The sequence below is a fragment of the Carica papaya genome, chromosome 8, assembly GCF_054855325.1.
Source record: "Carica papaya isolate Zhongbai chromosome 8, ASM5485532v1, whole genome shotgun sequence".
Classification (NCBI taxonomy): Eukaryota; Viridiplantae; Streptophyta; class Magnoliopsida; order Brassicales; family Caricaceae; genus Carica; species Carica papaya.
Window position 1 is genome coordinate 88,570 of NC_142316.1, and position 24,292 is coordinate 112,861.

The 24,292-nt window shown below is 37.1% G+C and overlaps 4 protein-coding genes across 6 annotated transcripts; 3 read left to right on the forward strand and 1 right to left on the reverse strand.

Annotated features, from left to right (window-relative positions):
* Positions 1–2,581: 2,581 nt before the first annotated feature.
* LOC148240317 (uncharacterized) lies at positions 2,582–4,910 on the forward strand. The gene has a single exon (XM_088209703.1). It carries the CDS (start codon positions 2,620–2,622, stop codon positions 4,057–4,059), a length of 1,440 nt encoding a protein of 479 aa, XP_088065829.1. The 5' UTR covers positions 2,582–2,619; the 3' UTR covers positions 4,060–4,910.
* Positions 4,911–10,454: 5,544 nt separating this feature from the next.
* On the reverse strand, positions 10,455–12,614 carry LOC148240318 (uncharacterized). The gene has a single exon (XM_088209202.1). The coding sequence runs from the start codon at positions 12,332–12,334 to the stop codon at positions 11,216–11,218; it is 1,119 nt and encodes a 372-aa protein (XP_088065328.1). The 5' UTR covers positions 12,335–12,614; the 3' UTR covers positions 10,455–11,215.
* Positions 12,615–14,120: 1,506 nt separating this feature from the next.
* On the forward strand, positions 14,121–16,411 carry LOC110806323 (hypothetical protein At1g04090-like). 2 transcript variants are annotated; one of them, XM_088209670.1, is made up of 3 exons: positions 14,121–14,261; positions 14,378–14,488; positions 14,752–16,411. In XM_088209670.1, the coding sequence occupies exons 2-3, from the start codon at positions 14,380–14,382 to the stop codon at positions 16,305–16,307; spliced, it is 1,665 nt and encodes a 554-aa protein (XP_088065796.1). In that variant the 5' UTR covers positions 14,121–14,261; positions 14,378–14,379; the 3' UTR covers positions 16,308–16,411. The 2 variants fall into 2 exon arrangements, with proteins under 2 accessions (XP_088065796.1, XP_021886831.2); XM_022031139.2 differs by lacking the exon at positions 14,121–14,261 and having other exon boundaries at positions 14,312–14,488.
* A 100-nt stretch (positions 16,412–16,511) lies between these two features.
* Positions 16,512–19,729, forward strand: LOC110806334 (cation/H(+) antiporter 23, chloroplastic-like). 2 transcript variants are annotated; one of them, XM_022031150.2, is made up of 3 exons: positions 16,512–17,135; positions 17,228–18,208; positions 18,345–19,729. In XM_022031150.2, exons 1-3 carry the CDS (start codon positions 16,893–16,895, stop codon positions 19,638–19,640), a joined length of 2,520 nt encoding a protein of 839 aa, XP_021886842.2. In that variant the 5' UTR covers positions 16,512–16,892; the 3' UTR covers positions 19,641–19,729. The 2 variants fall into 2 exon arrangements, with proteins under 2 accessions (XP_021886842.2, XP_088065795.1); XM_088209669.1 differs by having other exon boundaries at positions 17,009–17,146.
* Positions 19,730–24,292: the final 4,563 nt, after the last annotated feature.

Sequence of the window (24,292 nt, forward strand, 5' to 3'; positions counted from 1 at the left end):
GGCAAATCATCATCTCACTCTACTCAACCCCCTGAACTAATTCACACAGATATATGGGGGCCTTCTCCTGCTGTCTCAGCATGTGGATTCAAATATTATGTGTTATTTTTAGATGATTACAGTAGGTTTACCTGGTTATTTTCCTTAAAACAGAAATCAAATATAGCACGAGTTTTCCAAAATTTCAAAAGACTAGTTGAGAACCAGTTTGATAAGAAAATCAAATGCATTCAGTCAGACATGGGAGGAGAGTATTTAGGACTTGCTAGTTTCCTACAAATGCATGGAATCAAAATTCAATATTCTTGTCCTCATACATCTCCTCAAAATGGAAGAGCTGAAAGAAAGCATAGATATGTAGTTGAAACAGGTCTCACTTTATTAGCACAATCTAAGGTTCCTCTAAAATATTGGCCTGAGGCTTTCCTTACAGCAATATTCTTAATTAATAGACTTCCCACACCTGTGTTAGATAGCATGTGTCATCTGGAAAAACTTCAGAATAAGAAACTAAACTGTAAGTCCCTAAAAATCTTTGGTTGTGCTTGTTTTCCCTGCTTGAGACTCTGTCAGGCACAAAAGTTTCAATATCACTCCACAAAGTGTGTTTTCCTTGGCTACAGTAGCTCTCACAAAGGATATAAGTGCCTTAATTCCACTGAAAAATTTTACATTTCAAGGAATGTTGTCTTCAATGAAAAAGACTTCCCATTTCATACCAACTTTCTAAACGCAAAAACACCAGAAATTCAAACCTTGGTTACAACACCCTATTGGCTCATCTCTACCACTAAGATATCTGAAATAAATCTAGCACCTAACACTTATTTATCTGATACAAATTCTCAAAATGTTTCTATTGCAGTAGAGCAAGTTCAGGAAGCTAAGTCCAGAATATTACAACTTGAGAATTATGAAATGAGGTTATCAGCTGAAAGAGGATTTGATCCCCAACAATCTGGCTTTGGTGAAGTACCAAGCTATGTAGATGATCAAGCAATAGAAGCTGAAACAAATGAGCCTAAAATGCATCAACGACCTATTGAAATACAACAGGAAGAAGGTTATGCTCATAGAATGACAACAAGGGCTAAGGCTAAAATTCACAAGCCTAAGCAGTTTCCTTCAGACTTTCAACTATATCTTGCAAAGTGTTCAGAACCAATGCCAACTGAACCTATCTCAATTAATGAGGCATTGAATTTTAAACACTGAAAATCAACTATGGAAGAAGAATTGAAAGCATTAAAGCTAAACAACACCTGGTCTCTAGTTCCATGCACCTCTTCAATGAATATTGTTGGCAGCAAATGGGTATTCAGAGTTAAGAAAAATATAGATTGCAGCTTCCAGAGATGCAAAGCAAGGTTAGTAGCAAAGGGGTTCCATCAGAATGCAGGAATTGATTATGGTGAGACCTTCAATCCTGTAGTTAAAGCCTCGACCATTAGAGTTATCTTTACTATTGTTGTAACAGAAAATTGGGTGGTCAGACAACTTGATATAAATAATGCTTTTCTCAATGGTGATCTACAAGAGGTAGCTTATATGCAGCAACCTGAGGGGTTTGAAGAAAAAAGAAATATCAACTATGTTTGCAAGCTTAACAAAGCCTTATATGGCTTAAAACAATCGCCTAGGGCCTGATTTGAGAAGCTCAGGAAAACATTGCTAAATTGGGGCTTCAGGAACTCAAAATGCGATTCTTCACTCTTCATTTTGAAAAACAATGGTGAAATCATATTTGTGCTTATATATGTTGATGATTTGATCCTAACAGGTAACAATCCTACCTCACTTAAAAGGTTTGTGTAAGAACTGGACAAATTATTTGCCTTAAAGGACTTAGGCTCACTGGATCTTTTTCTCGGAATTGAGGTAACAAGGGATGATACAGGATTTTATCTGATGCAAACAAAGTATATTGAAGAATTGTTTAAGAGAGCAGATAGGGAAAACTCTAAACCATGCTCTACACCTGCTATTCTTAATGCTGCACAAACTACTCAGGAAGGAGAACCACTCAAAAACCCAACATCAAACAGAAAAATCATTGGTTCCTTGCAATATTTAACTCACACCGGGCCAGATATTGCCTTTATCACCAATAAACTAAGTAAATTTTTGCAACAGCCTACAACTAAGCACAGTAATGCAGTCAAGACAGTTTTAAGATATCTGAAGGGGTACCAAAGAATTTGGTCTTCATATACAGCCATGTAACAGCTTATTAAGAATAATTAATATATTTAAATTGTAACCGTTTTTATTCCTTTTTTTTTCTTTCTTTTGTCCGTTGCCCACGTACCAGCACTGGTACGTTTTCCTGCATTATGTTTTCCTGCTTCTGTATGTTTTTCTGCATTTTTGTTTTCTTCTGTTATGGTGCCCCTGTGCCCTGCATTCTGTTTCATTTTTGTTTCTTCTGTTATGGTGCCATTGCTGATGGCTATATATATTATGTAAGCTGCAAACATATGTAGGCAATAAAAATATTTCTTAAGTTCATTTTGCTCTGCCTCCTTTCTGTCAATTTTTCTATTATGGTATCAGAGCCATAAAACCTTCAACCAACATTTTTTCTGCTCAGTAGTTGAGCTACAAAACACTTGATCTCCAATGGCTAGAGATCAGTCTGATGACCTCCAAAATCCATTCTTCCTTCACAGTGCTGACCACCCCGGTTTAGTTTTGGTATCCAATCTTCTCAATGGGAACAACTACAACACATGGGAGAGAGCAATCAGGATAGCACTAACGGCTAAAAATAAGTTGGGATTCATAGACGGAACCCATGACCAACCAAGCAGCACCGACCCCCACGCCACAGCTTGGTTACGTTGTAATAGTATGGTGGTTTCTTGGTTGCTGAATGCTGTCACTAAGGAGATAGCTGACAGCTTGTTATATCATGAAAGTGCACAATCCATCTGGACCGATTTACAGCTCCGTTATCAGCAGAGTAATGCACCCCGTATTTATCAATTGAAGCAGAGCATGAACAAGCTTACTCAAGGATCACTCAGCATCAACACATACTACACACGAATGAAAACAATCTGGGATGAACTCAAAACCTTCCAACCAGCTCCAAGCTGTCACTGCGGAAACATGAAGGCGTGGAACGATTATCAGGAACAAGAGTTTATAATGACTTTCTTAATGGGATTAAATCTTTCCTATGCTACTGTTAGAGCCCAAATTTTGATGATGGAATGCTCTCCATCCATTTTGAAAGTCTTCTCGCTGGTGGTGCAGGAGGAACGACACCGTGCAATCAGACTCGACTCACATGCAGAAACAGGTCACGGTTCCGCACCCTCTGTTGCCCTAACTCAAGGAAGAAGGAGACCCATCTGTTCACACTGTGGGCTTGTGGGCCACACTGTGGACAGATGTTATCGCCTACATGGATACCTGCCGGGCCTCAAGCCCAAACCCAAAACACGTTTTAATGATGAAACTATGCAGGCCCAAAAACAGACCCACAATGCTCCAGCTGTCTTTGATGAGGGGTCTGCCCAATCGCGGGCCCAAGCCCGTAACCCACCAGCTATCTCTCGGCCCACTCATGGAACCAATTTTTTCAACCCGCCTGGCCCTCAATCCAAGCCCGGGTTCTTTTCAGCCAACCACACCTTGGCCCATGAAGTTTCATCCTCCTCGGGCATTCACCCGACCACAAGACAAGTGCAGAATTTTTCTGACTCTCTCGACAACTGCTTATCGGGATCTCATCCCGCTGCTTCTGTCGATAACTTAAGCACATCGCAAATTCAGAACATTATTGCTCACCTAAGTGCACGCCTCCACCAACCCAACACCGCCATCATGCCTGACACTCTATCTCTCTCCACAAGTCATACCACCCTTGACCCTCACGCGGCAGGTATATCCTACACACCCTTTTGTCTTTCCAACTTCACACACACACACTTACCTCTGAATACTGGATCATTGACTCTGAAGCCACACATCATATTTGTTGTACACCCACATTTTTCACAAACCTTAGAACTGTGCATCCCATTCCAGTCACTTTACCAAATGATAATTTAATGATAGTCAATCAAGTTGGAAGTACACCACTCACCGACACTCTAACTCTACATGATGTTCTCTTTGTTCCTCATTTTTCTTTTAACCTTGTCAGTGTCAGCATGTTGACCACCACCCACAACTGCACAATTGATTTTTCTCTTCATTCTTGTGTCATTCAGGACCGCACTCGGGGTTTGTTGATTTGGAAGGGTAGACGCATTGGCAACCTTTACTACTTAACTACCAGATGTTTTCCTTTTTCTGCTGTTCATCATGTTTCCACTCACTCTAAAAGTAGTCTATGGTACTTTAGATTGGGTCATCCTTCCAATGTAAAACTTCAGTATATTAATGACTCCTTACAAACTTCGAATATTTCTCATTGTAAGATTTGTCATTTAGCTAAATAACGTAAATTATCTTTCGTTTCTAACAATAGATTATCTGATAATCCATTTGATCTAATCCACATTGACATTTGAGGACCCTTCTCTCCATCCACTGTCAAAGGATACAAATATTTTCTCACAATAGTTGATGATTGCACTAGAACTACTTGGGTGTATCTCCTTCGTCAAAAGTCCGACATTCTTACTATTCTCCCGAATTTTATACTCTTATACTTACACAATATAATATTTCCATTAAATCTGTGCGATCCGACAATGCGCGCGAACTGAATTTTCATTCTTTTTCAAATCGAAGGGCATTGTTTCTTACCATTCTTGTGTTGAGACTCCCCAACAAAACTCTGTCGTTGAACGTAAACATCATCACATTTTAAATGTAGCTTGTGCTTTGCTGTTTCAATCCCATATTCCCCTTGTGTATTGGGGCGATTGCATCTTGACCGCTGTTTACCTAATTAACCGTACACCGTCCCTCTTGTTATCAAATAAAACTCCATTCGAACTGTTAACTCAAAAAAAAAAACCTTCCTATGATCACTTGCGTACCTTTGGTTGTCTATGTTACTGTTCAACTCTTGATAGTCATCGCCACAAATTTTCACCTCGTTCCAAGGCTTGTATCTTTCTCGGTTATCCTTCGGGCTACAAAGGATATAAACTTCTCGACATCAAGAGCAACCAAATTTTTATCTCACGTAACGTCATTTTTCATGAACATATCTTCCTATTTCTTTCCTCTTAATTACCTGATCCCATTCACAATGATTTCTTTCACGATCGTGTTTTACCGGTTCCTGTCCATATATCTACACAATCCTCATATTGTCTTGATACAACTATTTGCTCACAACGTGAATCCTCCCAAACACGCTCATCTCGCCCACTACGTATAACACGACCACCCTCTTATTTGTCTGACTATCACTGCTACCATACAGATACCCGTGCACTCTATCCTATTTTTCGTTCCTTACTCATACCAAACTTACCTCCCAACATCACAACTTTATTTGCACCATTTCCTCCCACACTGAGCCTACCAACTTTCATGAAGCTAACCAATCCGATGTTTGGATGAATGCTATGAATGTGGAGTTGCGTGCCTTAGAGGATAATAACACTTAGTCCATTGTTTCCCTCCCTCCTGGGAAGAAACCTATTGACTGCAAGTGGGTTTACAAAATTAAATATCAAGCTGATGGGACCATAGAAAGATACAAAGCCCGTCTGGTTGCTAAGGGCTACACACAACAATTTGGCATCGATTTTCTTGACACTTTTTCTCCTGTTGCTAAATTGGTTATTGTCAAGATTTTGCTTTCACTTGCTGCTATCCATGGTTGGCACCTGACTCAATTGGACGTTACCAACGCCTTTCTACATGGTGACCTTCACGAAGAAGTTTATATGACTATTCCTCCAGGCTATTCTCCTCGAGAGGGGGAGACTTTTCCACATCAACCTGTTTGCCACCTCCACAAGTCAATCTATGGGTTGAAACAAGCTTCCCGACAGTGGTTTCATAAGTTTTCACGAACATTACTTCAAGAAGGCTTCTATCAGTCACAATGTGACCATTCCCTATTTGTCAGACAACAAGGTGAAACCTTCTTAGCATTGTTGGTGTATGTCGATGACATTGTTATTGCCAGTAATGACGATCAGGTTGTCGAAGAACTCAAAGGTACACTCAAACAAAAATTTAAAATGAAAGATTTGGGAACTCTCCGATATTTTCTTGGACTTGAAATTGCAAGAAATGACACAGGAATCACTTTGTGCCAAAGGAAATATGCATTGGATCTCTTAACTGAGACTGGATATCTTGGTTGTAAACCCTCATCTATTCCTATGGATCCTAATATCAAAATGTCTAAAGATGATGGCGAGCTCCTGAGTGATATCACCAGCTATCGACGACTAATTGGAAAACTGTTGTATTTAACCATCTCTCGCCCTGACATATGCTACTCTGTCAATAGATTGAGTCAATTTCTGGCTACTCCTAGAACCAGTCACCTCCAAGCCGCCTTACGGATTCTCCAGTACATCTAGAGAACCCCTGGACAAGGTCTTTTCTTTCCTTTATCATCTACCATTCAGATTAAGGCATTTTCTGATGCTGATTGGGGGACATGTCCGGATACTAAAAGATCCCTCACTGGTTTTTTTGTTTTCCTTGGGTCTTCATTAGTCTCATGGAAATCAAAGAAACAACAAGTCGTTTCTCGGTCATCTGCTGAAACCGAATATCGCTCCATGGCCAACACTACTTGCGAAATTATTTGGACTCTGAAGCTGTTGCGTGACTTAAAAGTTCAACACCAAGGCCCTGCATTACTTTACTGTGATAATCAAGCTGCTCTACATATTGCTTCAAATCCAATGTATCATGAAAGAACAAAACACATTGAACTTGATTGTCATTTTGTTCGTGAGAAGATTCAAGATGGTACCGTGAAGATGATGCACATATCCAATCGAAATCAACTGGCAGATTTAATGACAAAGGCCATTCATCCTGCACAATTTGCCAATTTACTGAGTAAGATGGGCACAATAAATCTGTACCTTCCATCTTGAGGGGGAGCATTAAGAATAATTAATATATTTAAATTGTAACCGTTTTTATTCCTTTTTTTTCCTTTCTTTTGTCCGTTGCCCACGTACCAGCACTGGTACGTTTTCCTGCATTATGTTTTCCTGCCTCTGTATGTTTTCCTACCTCTGTATGTTTTCCTGCATTTTTGTTTTCTTCTGTTATGGTGCCCCTGTGCCCTGCATTCTGTTTCATTTTTGTTTCTTCTGTTATGGTGCCATTGCTGATGGCTATATATATTATGTAAGCTGCAAACATATGTAGGCAATAAAAATATTTCTTAAATTCATTTTGCTCTGCCTCCTTTCTGTCAATTTTTCTATTACAGCTAGACTCTTATAGGTTTCTAAGATGCAGACTGGGCATGTAATAGGGATGACAAGAGATCGACAGCTGGTTTTTATGTGTATTTTGGCTCAAGTTTAATTTCCTGGAGTTCTAAAAAGCAACATGTGATGGCAAGATCTAGTGCTGAATCCGAATACCGGTTCTTAGCTCATGTCTCCTGTGAAATTTCATGGTTAGAATCACTACTTGCAGAGTTATCTATTTCTCTTTCAGCAACTCCTATTACTTTGTGTGATAACATGAGTGCAAGTCAACTAGCAAGTAATCAAGTTTTTCATGCAAGAACCAAGCACATAGAAGTTGACATTCATTTTATACAGGATAAAGTCCTTGACAGAAAACTTGAAGTGAGGTATGTCCTTCTCAAGATCAAATTGCGGATTGTTTAACAAAAGCTCAAATTGGTGCTCAATTCTGTCATTCAAAAAGCAAACTTGGAGTGCTCGAAAGACCTCTCTCACTACCAAGCTTGAAGGGGAATGTCAAGAATAATGTTGTGACCAGCTGTCTATAAACAACCAAGAGAACACCACATCACATAATCCTACAGAATAGAACACCAGCTGTAGATTTTTAATCAACAAACTGTCACAATTTTTTGCTGTAATTTTAGAGAGAGAGTTTAGGGAGAGAGAGGGCAAGAAAACAGAGTATGTGCAATTGGAGTTCTCTATTTTCTTGTTTCTCTTAAACTGCAGAAATTTTTGGGAGAAAAGAACTATCGTTTGTTGGTTAATTTGAAGTGGTATTTAAACACAGAATTAAATTAGAGTTCTACTCAAAAAACATAATTTGAATTCTAACCAAAAACAAACTCTAAACACAGAATTTAAAAATAATCTTAAACCGCATATATGTCGGTTTTTTATATGTATTCTGCCACCTCTCTATTCGGAGCTTTATTTCCAATAGATTTCTATTATAAATGAAATCTTTACGTCGAACACTCCTTCTTAAGGATTTTATTCATCCCCAACATTTTTCTTAGTTCTTCAAATTTGCCTTTCAGCAAGGATTTGGTAAAAATGTCTTCTGCTTGATCTTTTGTTACACAGTGTACTAGGCTTACTTCTTTCTCCTTTTCTGCTTCCCTTATAGCGTGGAATTTAACCTTTATATGCTTAGTTTTTCCATGCAACACCGGATTTTTTGCAATGGCGATTGTTGATTTATTGTCGATGTAGAGGACCGTAGGTTCAATGGAAAGCATCTATAAATCATTTAGTATTTTTCTTAACCATTGAGCTTGATTTACTGCTCCTGCTGCTGCTATGTATTCAGCATCGGCGGATGACTGTGCAACAATTTCTTGCTTCTTTGACGACCATGAAAACGCACCAAAACCAAGTGAAAAAACATACCCCGATGTGCTTGTAGCATCCTCCACACATCCTGCCCAATCACTGTCCGTGTATCCTAGAAGCTCTCCTTTTGTGTGAGCTTGAAAATGGATTGCCAGATCAGTGGTTCCTCTTACATATCTTAGGATATGTTTAACTGCTGTCATGTGTGATTGTCTTGGTGAATTTATAAACTGAGATAATAGATTGGTTGTATAAGTTAGATCTGGTCGAGTGGCAGTTAGGTAGAGTAAACTGCCAATTTTACTCCTGGACTATTTCTCATTCACCATTTCTTCTTCTTCAGTTTTTGACAGTTTAATATGTGGTATGAGAGGGGTAGATACGGCTTTACAATTTTCAAGCTTGAATTTTTTGAGCAATTCCCTCGCATACTTTTTTTGTGATATAAAGATCCCTTTCTCAGATTGGGCGATCTCTATTCCCAAAAAATAGGTTGCTCTCCCAAGGCTTGACAGCTTAAATTCCTACTCTAGTTGTGTTCTGAGTTCCTCCATTCTTTGTTCATCATTTCCAGTGATGAAAATATCATCAACATACAGTGATATGATGACCATTTTTTCATCCTTTAGGTGTTTGACATATAGGGTTGCTTCGTTCTTGCTTCTTTTAAACCCACAATAGAGCAGGTATGCATTAATTTTGCCATACCATGCTCTGGGAGCTTGCTTCAAACCATACATTGCTTTATGTAATTTATACACACAATCAGCCTTCTCTTCTACTTCAAATCCTATCGGTTGCTGGATAAATATATCCTCTTCCAATTCACCGTTTAAAAAGGCAAATTTTACATCAAGGTGCAAGACATGCCAACCTCTTTGTGCTGCCACAGCAAGCAGAAACCTTATCGTTTCATGTCTTGCTACTGGGGCAAATATCTCTCCAAAATCCACTCCCAGCAATTGAGCATAACCTTTCACTACCAGGCGTACTTTGTACTTATTGATTGAGCCGTCTGGGTTCATTTTGAGCCGGAAGACCCATTTAACTTCGATTGCATTTTTACCTTTTGGTTTGGGAACCAGAAACCAAGTGGCATTTTTTTTTATCATGTTCAATTCTTCTTCCATAGCTTTTCTCCAAATCTCATGTTGAGCAGCTTCTTCAAAAGTTGTTGGCTCTGTAACAGCAATGTTGCATTGAGCATAGATGTCATATAAGCTTCTTGTCCTTTTATTTGGTGATTTTTCTTACTCTTAATTATTCATTTCTTCATTTTTCTTCTTAAGCTTGTTTTGAAGTAGAACTTATATCATCAGGGATTATCTTTTCATTTTTCCAATCCCAGTGAGATGCTTCATCAATTACCATATCCCTTCTGGTCATAACCTTTTTAGTTTTTGGATTGAAGACCCTGTATCCTTTTGTTTCTATTCTATGACCCAAAAAGATACAAATTTTTGCTTTGTCATCCAGCTTCTTCCTTTTCTCTTCTGCTATATAACAGTAGCAGATGAAACCAAACACCCGTAGATGCCTTGTAGCCGGCTTCCTTCCACTCCAGCATTCATATGAGGTCTTTCCCTCAACAGCCCGAGAGGGAAGTCGGTTTAACAGGTATACAGAAGTGTTAATGGCTTCACACCAAAATTGCAGAGGCAGCTGTTTATCCTTGAGTAAGCTTCTTGCCATCTTAACTACAGTTCTGTTCTTTCTTTCTGATACTCCATTTTGTTGTGAAGAGTAGGGGGCTGTAAGCTGTCGTTTTATGCCTTCTTTAATACAGACATCCTTGAATTCCGTTGAAGTGAACTCCAGACCATTATCTGACCTCAAACACTTCAGTTTCATTCCACTTTCTGCTTCTATTTCAACTTTGAACTCCTTGAATTTTTGTAAAGCTTCATTCTTTGTTTTTATGAAATAGATCCTTGTCATTCTGGAGTGATCGTCAATAAACATGATGAAATACCTATTATTTCTTAGTGACTCTGTGCTCATAGGACCACAGATATCTGTGTGGATCAATTCGAGCTTGGTATTTGCTCTCCAGGAAGACTTTGAAGGGAAGGGTTGTCTGTGCATCTTCTCAAGTTGGCAGATTTGGTAGATCCAGTTTTCTTTTATGATTTCAGGGAGATCTAAACTCAATTTTAATGAGTTCATCTTCTTGAGGGCTTCAAGATGCACATGTCCAAATCTTCGATGCCATAGAATGGTGTCGTTTTGAGTAGCGCACCTTAGTTTTTCTTCAGCTCCTTACAGCTTCAAGGTGAAGCTTCTGTTGATCATTGGAATGTTCGCAAGTTTATATCCACGTGAATCTTTTATGGAGCATGAATTTTCCTTGAAGACCACGGTGTATCCCCTTCTGATTATTTGGCTCACACTTAACAGATTTTGCCTCAGGCCAAGCACATACAGGACGTCAGGTATTACTCTTTTTCCTTGGTTCGTGGTTACTGCGATGCTTCCTTTTCCTTCTGCTCTTAATGCCTTTCCATCACCTAGAATTATGTTGAGTTTTGTATCCTTGTTAAGATCAGAAACATTCTTTCATTTTTGCACATGTGGCTTGTACAGCCACTATCAATTATCCAGTGAGTGTCAACTTCCTCTGATTGCTCGCTGAGTGCCATAAATATTTGATCTTCTCTTTCGGTTTTTTCGGTATAATTTACTTCTTGTTGATACTGATTTTGAGTAGAAGAAGTAGTTGTGTTTCCTTTATATTTTTTCTTCCATCGGCATACATTTTCGACATGTCCCCCCTTCTTGCAGTAATTATACTTGATCGGGTTCTTCCCTTTATACCAGTAGTCTTGTTCTATGTGGTAATTGCGAGCACATATTCTGCAGTTTGGTAATCCCTTTTGTTGCTTATCATTGTGCTTGTTTGAATTTTGTCTTGATCGTGTGAGATGATCATCTTGATTTCTTCTTCCTCCTCTTCCTCTGCCTTGATTCTTGCTTCTGCTTTGTGTAGCTACTAGTGCTCCTTCGGTGGAGTTTGCTTCTCTCAAGGCTATCCTATGCTCCAATGTTTGTAGCTTGCCTAATAATTCTGCAACCGAGAGAATTTTAAGATTGTACGTTTCTTTAATTGTTGAGATTTTTGCCTCGAATCTTGCAGGGAGACTCACCAACATTTTTTCAACTACTCTTCTGTCTTCGAAGTCTTCTCCGAGTAATCTGATCTTGTTTACTGTATCAAGTAATTTTGAGGCATACTCCTTTACGGTTTCTGCCTCTGCCATCTTCAGTGTTTCAAATTGCTTTCTCAAATTCAGAACTTTCACCATCTTGATTCTTTCATCACCTTCAAACTCCTCCTTCAACTTGTCCCATACTTGCTTTGGGTTTCTCAAGTTCATTATTCTGGAGAAGACCGAATCTGATATTGCTGCATGCAAACAAGACAGAGCCCGAGGTTTCTTAGAGACGTCTTCTTCATACCTCTTTAGTTGGTTTATTGTTGCATCATCTTTCAATGATGCTGGTTCTGCATCGTCTTCCACGACCTTCCATAGGCTGTAGGCTCGCAGGTACGTCTCCATCTTTATTGCCCATACGTGATAATTTTCTCCTGTAAATAGAGGAGGATTCAGTGTGCCAGTCAGGTTTGTTGCCATGTTGTATTTTGTTTTTTTTTTTAATTTCTTCTTATAGATCCCTTTAGATCATACAGCTCTAATACCACTTGTAGATTTTTAATCAACAAACTATCACAATTTTTTACTGTAATTTTAGAGAGAGAGTTTAGAGACAGAGAGGGCAAGAAAACAGAGTATGTGTATTCGGAGTTCTCTGTTTTCTTGTTTCTCTTAAACTGCAGAAATTTTTAGGAGGAAGGAACTATCGTTTATTGATTGATTTGAAGTGGTATTTAAACACAGAATTAAATTAGAGTCCTACTCAAAAAAATAATTCGAATTCTAACAAAAAACAAACTCTAAATATAGAATTTAAAAAGCAGTCTTAAACCGCATATATGTCGTTTTTCTATATGTATTCTACCACCTCTCTGTTCCTAACTTTATTTCAAATAGATTTTTATTATAAATGAAATCCTTACGTCGAACACCAGCAGCACAAAATCCTCAACCTACAACTGGAACCTGCATTGGACAAAAACCAGCAACCTGCAACCTCGACATTCAATACCATACAAGATCAACAAAAAATGACCGAGGATGTTATACTTAAGAAATTGCTAACTCTCGTCGTCCGTCAACTTTTTTTACCTCCATTCTTATTTGTTATTTTCTATTTTCCATCTGAGCATAATGATGTAAAGGTTGAGTTGCCTTACACAACCTGTACAAAAATTATTTCTCAACATAATGAAGAGATTATCAAGAGGAACGTGTTATGCAATTTTAATGATTGATCCTTTGCCATATCTTGCTAAGGTTTTCAAGCAAAAAGATAATGATCTATTAGGACCGGGCTTATTGCTTCGATTCAAATTGCGCACAATGTCTAAGCGCTCCATCTTTAGTTTTCCTTTTCTTCCTTGGCTCTCCTCTTGTCTATTAGAAATCTAACAAATAACAATCACGATAATCCATTGAGGGTGAATATCAGTATATGATCAATACTGGTGAAACTATTTGGTTCCTTGCTTTCCTCAATCATTCAAGTCCACCTCTTCTTTTTCTGTGATAATCAAGCAGCTCTTTATATTGCTGCTAATACTGTTTAAGATCAATTGTCAATCTTGAGTGTTTGATATTATAAATCTGTTGTGAACTGTGTGGAAATGGACTTTTGGGTTGGGTTGGGTTGGCATTTTGGCCTCTTTCTTTTCTTTGTTTGATATAATAATGATATTAATGATTATAATAACAGTAATCACAATAAAGGTAATTTAAAACTAAACTAAAAATCATTCCTACCAACTTTTGGGTAAGACCAGCTTTGGCTAACGTTAATTAGAACAATTATTATTCAAATAGGAAGATAGGTAACTTGTTTGTGAAGTTATGTCCATAACCCAAATACTAGGCAGGCTAGTCGCAAGCACACCTTTCTCAATCCGCAAACCAATTCTTGCAAGCTAAACCAACCAAACAGATCCTTAGAAAGATGCACTTCAAAATTACTAATTAACTATAGGATTTATATTATATATGCACGCATACACATTGATACAAATAGGATTTCATCTATTATCCATTTTGTACTTTTGATTAATACGTTTGGAATTGAAAATTGTTCTCATTATCCTCACTTTGGAATAGAATATGACTGCTTATATTTTGTCTGAAGAGGTCTTTTCCAAAATGGATGTCTACTTACAAAAATGTTTTTTTTTTTTTTAAGTGTATCGAAATTACTCTTACAGAAGAAGAAAGTTTTAACTTACAATGCAATAGGAATACAAATCGATTACCATGAAGCTTGTGAGAAACTCTCCTAAACAATCAAATTGTACTGGGAGGCCTAAATTGGTGTACAAAACAAGTTTAATTACCGTGCAATATTTTTGTAGCCTTTCTTGGTTATCCTTGCACGACTCCCTCATCGTTCCTTTATTCTTTCTATCTTTGTTTCCATGTAAGAGCTCTCTCTCTCTCTCTCTCTCTCTCTCTCTATATATATATATATATATATACTAAGTATATGCATATGTTTCTTTAACATTGTTTTTCACGTAATTTTCTTGAATTCAGAAATGGATAACTATCTTAATTCCCTCCATTGTCCTGTCTCCAAGAAGAAAAATGCCTTGCCAATTGATACCCCCTTCAAGCTTCCATCTCCTCTGCCTCCTTGGCCACCAGGTAATTCACCTCCACTTCCATACTTGTCTGATTTCTTATAAGCATTTAATTCGTCTATATAACTGTGTGTATACCATTACATTCATATACATATAACTATGCATGTTTTTATCTGCGGTTTGCTTGGCTTATATTCACTGATATTTTCGTTCTATTCTGCTCCCTGCCTGCCATCTGTTTTGTGGTCAAGGTGGCTCGTTTTCTTCTTAATCTTAACAAAGCTTTTACTTCCGAATATATATATATTATATTATATTATACAGGTCAAGGATTTGCAAGTGGAAGCATGGATCTAGGTGGTGGATTGCAAGTATGTCAGATATCTACATTCAACAAAGTTTGGGCAACCCATGAAGGCGGCCCAGACAATGTTGGAGCCACCTTCTTTGAACCTTCAGCTTTGCCTCAAGGATTCTGTATGCTGGGCTGCTATGCTCAATCCAACAACACACAACTCTTCGGTTGGCTTCTTGCTGCTCAAATAAACACTGATGCTCTCACCATGCCAATCGATTACACTCTTGTTTGGACCAGTGAAACTCTCAAAATCAAGCAAGACGGTTTTGGCTACTTCTGGCTACCTTTGCCACCCGATGGTTACAAGCCTGTTGGATTCCTCGTTACAAACTCATCTGACAAGCCTCCTCCAGAAAAAATTCGCTGTGTTCGATCTGATCTTACCGACAACTGCGAGATTGATTCATGGATTTGGGGAGCAGGGGATGACAAGAGTGGATTAGGTGTCTACGACTTGAGGCCGAGCAACAGAGGAGTCCAGGCTATGGGAGTGAGTGTTGGAAGTTTTCTGGTCAAACCCCCAGGTGCCAACAATACCGCTGTGTCTCTTTCCTGTCTGAAGAATACGAGCTCCAATCCAGTATCTTGCATGCCCAACATCACCCAAATTCAATCAATCTTCAACTCCTACTCTCCTTGGATTTATTTCCATCCTGAAGAAAAATATCTTCCATCCTCTGTCAACTGGTTTTTTACCAACGGGGCACTCTTGTACGAGAAAGGACAAGAGTCCCAACCCGTATTAATTGAACCAAATGGCTCCAACCTTCCCCAAGGTGGCTCCAACGACGGGAACTACTGGTTGGACCTTCCGGTTGATGAAAACGCCAAAGAAAGAGTCAAGGAGGGAGATTTACAGAGCTGCCAAGTGTATTTGCACGTCAAGCCAATGCTAGGAGCCACCTTTACTGACATAGCAATATGGGTTTTCTTTCCTTTCAACGGACCCGCGAGGGCTAAAGTTGAATTCATCAATATCTCTCTGGGAAAGATCGGTGAACATGTGGGTGATTGGGAGCACGTGACGTTGCGAGTGAGCAACCTCAACGCTCAGCTCTATGGGGTCTACCTGTCACAGCACAGCAGAGGCAGATGGGTGAAGGCTTCGGAGCTCGAGTTTGAAGGTGGTAACAAACCTGTGGTGTATGCGTCCTTGCATGGCCACGCCATGTATCCCAGGGCAGGTCTTGTTTTGCAAGGAAGAAAGGGGATAGGAATCAGAAATGACACGGGGAAGAGCCAGATGGTAATAGACGCTGGAGCAAACTCCTACATAGTTGCAGCAGAGTATATGGGCAGCGCCGGCATGGATGAACCACCGTGGCTTAACTATTTCAGGAAGTGGGGTCCAAGGATTGACTATGATATCGAGGAGATGGTAAGGAAGGTGGCAAAAGTATTGCCTGGAACCCTCAAATCTTCATTTAAGAACTTCATTAACAGTCTCCCTAGGGAACTATTGGGAGAGGAAGGTCCTACAGGTCCTAAAATGAAACACAACTGGACTGCAGATGAAGATTAGTATCTATTTTATTTGAAATGTCTTCTGACATTACCCTTTTTCCTTTCAAATGTTTGTAAAGCCAACAATTGTTTGTGGTAAATTAATATCTACTTTATTTGAAATGTTTTTTTTTTTTTTCTGGCAGTCTCAAATACTCTATTATTTATTTTATTTAAAATGTTTATATGTTTTATTACAAAATTATTAGAAGAACTAACTTGAAATTAATTTTGAAACTGTACGAGAACTTTAGTCTCAATGTATGATTAGATAAGAATTTTATTCCAAGGGATTAATGATGAAGTGTCTAGATTGCAACTGAGAAACCAAAAATAACAAAAATTTTATTTTTACAGAGTAGAGAACAACTAACAGAAGAAGCAAACACGGCTGGCCGTACGTTGCAGAAAGCTTGGCATGCTCGACGTTCAAAAAGAAAATTCTGTGCGTATATCTGGCTGACATATAAGGACACAAGAGAAAACAAAGCTAACCGTTGTACGTTGTAGAAAGACATGTTTTGATTTCATTAAAAGAAATCATACATGCATCTTCCTGTTTCGTGAATTGATGACATATTAGGAGAAAATATAGATCTCGATCATGGAGGCAAAGGAACTTTCTATTTCCAAAACAGCTGATGGAATTGAAGTATGTTACAAAAGAAATTCAAGTTTACTTTTCAGCCCCTTCAGGATTTCGAAAGACGAAGATTTAAACAGAAACACCTTGCACACATCTCTTCCATTCTTCATCATGCAATTGTTTGTTGCCAATGTTGTTTATCGCTTCTTCTTCTTCGTTGCTAGATATCTCCGGATACCTCCTTTTGTTGCCCAGATCCTTGTAAGTTACATGTACGCTACAATCACTCCTAATAATTCATTTTTATTTTTCAATGTGTAACGTTATTAATTAATTTATACGCATGTTTGCAGTGTGGTCTGTTAATAGGTCCTTCTGGGGCCGGAGAGACTCGCATATTCAAGAATTTTGTATTACCATATCGATATACAGCGGTGCTAGAGACATTTGCAAACTTTTCTCTTATCTTCTACATGTTCTTGTTGGGTTTGGAGATAGACCTGTCTCTAATTAAGCGGTCTAGAACCAAGGCTCTTAGCATTTCTGTTGCAGGAATTCTTGTCTCCTTCTTTGTAGCCTTGCTCTGCTTTTACCAGTATTATGAGGACGTAGGCAAAGGTGTATTCTGGGCTGCTGCTCTTGGAGACACAAGCTTCTCCGACCTGGTCAGAATACTCTCTGATCTCAAGCTCCTTCGCACTGAAACTGGCAAGACAGCCATGTCTGCAGCCATTATCAGTGATTTAATCACTTGGATTCATCTCATATTTATTGTTTCAATCTTTAACAAGGTAAAGAGGTTCAAATTTCTGGCCTTAACCGCCACAATTGGCTTCCTCTTGATTTGTTGGTTTCTAGTACGTCCAGCTCTATCTTGGATAGTTTCAAAAACCACCAAAGCAAAAGATCAGGTGACTGAGACCCAAATATGGTTTGTTTTTGCTGGGATCGTGCTCTTCGGACTCATCACCGATGCACTAGGTGCCCACTCCATCGTTGGTGCCTTCATGTTTGGGGTTATTATGCCAGACCACCATCCTATAAAAAATACACTTGTTGAGAAGCTAGATGATTTTGTGTCTGCCATTTTGATGCCTCTTTTCTATATCACTAGTGGGTTAAGAACCGATATTTGGTATCTTTTCAGTAAAACTGAAGGTTGGACGCCGATCATGTGGACCATAGTTGGGTGTTGTGCAGCCAAGATTGTGAGCACATATGTCGTTTCTTTCTTCTACAGAACACCATCCAAAGACAGTTTGGCTTTAGGCTTGCTCATGAACACAAAAGGCATTTTGTCTCTCATCATCATCAACGTCGGCCGTGACATGAATGTGCGCATGCATACACACATACATCATCATTAACGGCATCATTTATTTATTTATATATATATATATATATACACACACACACATTCAAGTTATCAATATAACATACATGTTCTTAATCAAAATCTGCATTACGTAGGTGTTGGACAGCATAACGTTTCCACAGATGGTCCTAGTGCTTTTTACAATGTCGTGTCTAGCAAAGCCGATCCTGTACCTGAGTTACAAGCCCAAAAAGGCACAAAATAAGCACAAGACGATGGAAAAAATCCAGTCGAATGCGGAGTTTCGGGTGCTAGCATGTGTCCATAACCTACGTAATGCATCAGCAGCCACTAGCCTCCTTCGAGATTCTAAGGCCACCCCACAATCACCACTCTTCATCTTTGCCATCCATCTTATCGAGCTCACCGGCCGAACTACAGCTTCCATGCTCGTGATGGACGACGAATATAAGACTAGACATCACTTCAGGCATAACAAATCAGATCATGTAGAGGATGGCTACATTCTCAACGCTTTTGGAGCGCTCGAGGAAGAGGAAAGCAACATCACAACTCATACCGTCACTGTTGTCTCACCTTATGAAACCATGCACGAAGATATTTGTAGCCTAGCGGAGGACAAGTGTGTTAGCCTCATCATCCTGCCGTTTCACAAGGAAGTGACTAGCACTGGTAACATGGAAGAGGAAAATATAGACTTTGCAAATGTTAATCAGAACGTGTTGAAAAATGCACCCTGTTCTGTGGGCATACTAGTGGATAATGGGATGAACATAAGTCGGGCAAGGTCGCAACATGGGTCCAACCGCTGGTCTGGTGGGCATAGCCTTGTCATGAAGAAAAATGTGATCATGTTCTTCCTGGGAGGGCCGGATGATCGAGAGGCTTTAACATACGCATGGAGGATGACCGGAAATCCAAAGGTGAAGTTAACAGTGGTGAGATTTCAGATAGGTGAGGAAGCATTAATGGGAGAACCAGCATGGCAAAGGGAGAAAAAGAAGGACGAGGAGCTCTTGTATGAGTTCAGATTCAAAACAATGAATGATCCAAGGGTGTTGTACATGGAGAAAGTGGTGAATGATGGAGCAGAGACAATAAAAAGTATAAGAGAAATTGAAAACGACTTTGATTTGTGCATCGTAGGAAGGGGTAAGGGATTGGAATCACAAATATTTAAAGGGCTTTCAGAATGGGAAACTAGCCTGGACTTGGGAATAATAGGAGACGCTATGGCTTCTTCTACTCTCTCATCCCGGACCTCAGTTCTAGTGGTGCAGCAGTATTCAACAAATAAGAACCCAAATTATGAGTTTGAAAACTTTTCCACCTCCACCCATATTGAAACAACTCAACTTGATGCGAAGCCATTCATGAGCCACAGTAGGATGGATGAGGATGATGAGGACGACGATGAGGATCACCACTGATCAAAAACATTTCAGCTTAACGTGTCACCTTGTAAGATTTGTGATTGTAATATTCTAATTTTGTCCAAATCAATTTTTTATTTTTTATTTTTAAATTTGAAAATATTATTATTTCTATTATGTGATTGAAAAATGAGAGAGATTTTAAAAAATAACAGAGAAAATTGAGGAAAACAAAAAAAAAAGAAGAAAAATATATAAATTAAATTAATTTCAAATTAATCAACACGAACAAATAATAATAATATCAAACCAAATTAATACACAGTCGAACAAAAATAATAAGTAAAAAATTATTAGATCTCAAATAAGAATATAAATAATTGTGTAAATTAAAGTAATTTAAAATTAATTAACAAAAACTAATAATAATAATCTCGAACTAAATTAATACACAACCGAGTAAAAATAATAAGCAGAAAGTGTGTGTGTGTGTGTGTGTGTATACACAGACCCCTTCCCTTTTCTCTTCTCCTTCCCTTTCTCTTCTTAATTTCTTCTCTCTCTCTCTTTCTTCTCCCCTTGGTTTTTTTCCTGGTTTTTTTTCACTTCTCAGTTCTCGTTCTTTTCCGACTCTGCTCCTCTTTTTTCATAGGTTAAAAAAGTTTGTGTCTGTATTTGTCATAACTTTCAGTAATGGATGTAAAGTTGGTCGATTATTGTAAGACATTTTTCTATAGTACTGTCATTAACTAGGGATTAATAAGGCAGTGATGGAAGATATAATACGTACATGTATATGTATATAGTGCTTAATGGTTTGGTTAGTGATCCCACACCGGATATTACGATAAAAATGCCGCATTTCCAATTAAGAAAATGCATGAAAAATATGACAAGTAATTTTTTTACTAAACAACTTAATTATTTACTCGCCGTAGACAAATTACATCGGTCTTTATAGGTTCATTTAGCTTTTTTTTTTTATAAATATTTTTATATTATTTAGACTAATATCTATAATTTAGATTTTCTTTTAATTGTAATATTTATGTTCTTATACCTTAGAAAATTAATATGAAAATTTGCAAATCTAATTTTACTTTTTTTTTCTATGAACAAAATAATTGTGAAAATACTTCTATAATTTATTTAAGGATGTTGTGGATTTAATTACAATTTCATCTAAATCCATTGAATCTTATATTGTATACATGTTTGTAATATTCAAATATATATAATTAAATATAGTTAAAAATATCATTTTGTAAAAATCTTTAGTACTATTAAAATAATACCTCTTTTTTTTTTATTACAAAGTTGTGCTTCATGTATATATATTTAATAGTCTATTATATACATACATATATATATGTATAGTTCTTTAGTCTATTCAGTGTCTATTGGTGAGTATTGTATTTAATAAAAATATTGATTTAAAATTTTAAAACTAATAACTTCAAGCAATATTAGTTAACATTGAGAAAACCATTTTTGGAAAATATTATGTAACGATTAGATTAATTAATTAATTGTATATTTTTGTAATTGTTGTAAATAATTTAATTGACAGCAATACTCACAAATTAGGTGATTGACAATAAATCTCACAACTTAAGTAATTGATAACAAATCTTACAAATTTGTTGATCGACAGCAAAAAAACATAAATTAAGTAATTAGCTAGAATTAAAATATTTGATTGATCGTTAATCTCATCTTGTGCGTGTATATATACCACATTTTTACTCAATGAAAATCAAGTTATTACTTTTAGTTTCATATGATATTAGAGCCACCACGCTGTTGGTATGTTTATTCCCTTCTCTCTTTTTGTTTTCTCTCAATATTCTCCACATTCTCTTTTCAACCATAATGACTTATGAAGACGTCTCTGCATCTTCTACTACTCATACCATCATTCAAAATACCCAAGACCTAAATAAGTCTCTTGTTACCATTGACGCTACAAATATTACAAATTGACCACTACCAACTATATCACGTGATGCCTCCAAATCTGAATTCTATTATAAAGATATGATCTATATGGCTTTCTCGATGGTTTTCATCACAGTCTCACCAACCATCACTGTCGAAGGTAAGACGTCTCCAAATCCAGTCTACACAACATGGAAGTGACATAATCGTCTTCTTTTCAATGCACTCCTTAGTGCAGTCTCTCTAACTATCCAACCTCTTCTTACCTGCGATACTACCACTTACGAGGCATGGACCACCTCTTAATAGGCTAATACCTATTCCAAACCATTTCGTGGTCACATCAAACATATTAAAGACCAATTAAAGAAATGTGTTGAGGGTTCTAAGGTAATCTCAGAGTGTATGCAGTTTATCAAGAATCGAGCTAATGAATTTGTTCCTCTTGAAAAACTTGTTGATGAAAAAAATCTCATTGATAAGATTCTTGATGACCTTGACAAGGAATACAAAGGAACTATCGACACGGTTAATACTCGCAAAATACCTATTCATTTCATAAAATTCATGCAAAACTCATTAATAAGGAGTTATCTCTCCAACAATCACATGCACTACGATCATTCTTTCTGGTCACTGCCAATCCTATCAATCGATGCAATAATCAATATTGGCAACCATATCCTCCTTTTTGGCTCCCTTCTGCAATAATCTTTCACAATCACAGACAATAATCCAATGCTCCTCGTAATGATCGTCCACCATCACATCCACATCTTGGGTATTACCAACGATGTGGTAAATAAGGACAGAATGTCAAAAGATGCTCTATTTATCAACTTGTCCACACCCAATCATCATCAACTCCATCGACAACACATCCACAGGCTCCATGTTCTACATCTCCATAGAAACCACGTGCACACTTTGCACATCTTTAAGCCACCAACACCCCCATATATTTATTTGATAGTGGGGCTTTGCACCATGTCATCGCAGGCTTGAATAATCTTTTACTTCACATTCTTTATATAGAGTCTGATGATGTTATGATCAAGGATGGCTTGGGTCTTCACATTACCCATACTAATTCCATCACTCTTCCTACTTCATTTATATATTTAATTTATACAACATTCTTAATGTGTCTAACATAGAAAAAGAACATTTTTTCTATCTATTAATTTTACAATACCGATGTTTGTATAGAATTCTTACTCACTGTCTTTCATGAGAATGACTTGAGCACGAGAGTATCTATTTAATTTATACAACATTCTTAATGGTGTCTATGGGTGACCAACCTCCTCTCCAAATTATCTTCTTCACTTGTTGTTTTTTCTAGCATTAGGACCACTTCCTCTTAGTGGTATTCCATATTAGGTCATCTATACTCCCCTATTCTTCAACATATTATATGAACATTTTTTTCACTTTATTCTATGTCACAAAACATTCATTGTAATGCGTGTTTAAGTAATAAAAGTCACAAGCTTTCTTTTTCTACATCTACAATTATTTCATCTCACTCCTTACAAATTATATCTATTCTATCTCACTTGTTTACTCTTTTGATTAATTCAAGTATTATGTTATTTTTGTTGATCACTTTACACGTTACGTATGGTGTATCTTTTAAAGAGAAAATTTCATGTTTGTGATGTCTTTCCTCGTTTCAAAGCACTAGTAGAAAATCATTTCAAACACTCCGTTGTCACTCTTTATTTGGCAATTGTGGAGAATCAAACATTAAATTCATTTCTATCCCTTCATGGAATTTCTAATCTCATATCTCCCCCACATACACCTAAACACAATGGTCTATACGAATGTTGACATTGACATATTGTTGAAACTAGTATGTATCTATTCATTCACTCACGCATCACTTCTGCTCACATATTGGAAGCATGTTTTTGCACCGTTATGTAGTTAATTAATTGCATGCCCACACCTGTCATATCTTAATTTGTTCCATCTTAACTATAACAAATAATTTTTTAATAAAAGATTTAAAACAAAAAAGAGAGAAAGTTTATGAAAAATTAAATTGAGGCGAATAAATGCTCCTGTCATATTTTATTGTTACTCTTATTAGTTCTTTAATTATAGTTATCATGCCAAAAAGAAAAAGGAAAATTTGACATGATGACAAAAAAAAATCATTCAATGAGCAAATAAGAATTATGAATTCATTTATGGATGTCCGTTAATTAAATTTAATTTTTATATTTTGTATCTTATAAATGAAGACTATAAAACAATTTAAAAGCTACATGAAATCAAATGAAACACAAACTCGAGTAAAGGATGGGATCAAGGCCATGGAAGCCAAAGCATGAAAACTATCTTCATTTTATTTGTAATTGGTTGTTAATAGACCAAATTCATTATAAATTTGTTTATATGATATAATTACAATTTCATTAAATTATTTTTTAAAATGAAAACTAAAAAAACATAAGAATTAAATACACATATACACTATGTTAACGTAACACATGAAATAGATAATACACATATATATGAAGTAATGATAAAAAGAAAGTAAGTAATAACTAAAAAACACAATAATTTATTATTCATTATTTTGTAAATGTATTATAAGTTGAAAGTAATCAATTTATAATATTTGATTCAGTAAAATTAAGAACTAAATAATATGTTAAGTTTTGCCAAACTTACTACGTTTTAAGTAAAAAGATATCTCACAGAGGTTAAATTCTTTTAATTGGAATATATTAAGAATCCAACATAAATCTTTTACGTAT

What these genes read in the sequence shown, in the direction of transcription:
- LOC110806334 (XM_022031150.2), top strand. Translation starts at nt 16,893, where the DNA reads ATGGAGGCAAAGGAACTTTCTATTTCCAAAACAGCTGATGGAATTGAA. An exon ending in CTTTTGTTGCCCAGATCCTT is followed by an intron (nt 17,136 to 17,227) that starts GTAAGTTACATG and finishes GCATGTTTGCAG; the next exon opens with TGTGGTCTGTTAATAGGTCC. An exon ending in ACGTCGGCCGTGACATGAAT is followed by an intron (nt 18,209 to 18,344) that starts GTGCGCATGCAT and finishes TGCATTACGTAG; the next exon opens with GTGTTGGACAGCATAACGTT.
- LOC110806323 (XM_088209670.1), top strand. Translation starts at nt 14,380, where the DNA reads ATGGATAACTATCTTAATTCCCTCCATTGTCCTGTCTCCAAGAAGAAA. An exon ending in TCTGCCTCCTTGGCCACCAG is followed by an intron (nt 14,489 to 14,751) that starts GTAATTCACCTC and finishes TATATTATACAG; the next exon opens with GTCAAGGATTTGCAAGTGGA.
- LOC148240317 (XM_088209703.1), top strand. Translation starts at nt 2,620, where the DNA reads ATGGCTAGAGATCAGTCTGATGACCTCCAAAATCCATTCTTCCTTCAC.
- LOC148240318 (XM_088209202.1), bottom strand. Translation starts at nt 12,334, where the DNA reads ATGGCAACAAACCTGACTGGCACACTGAATCCTCCTCTATTTACAGGA.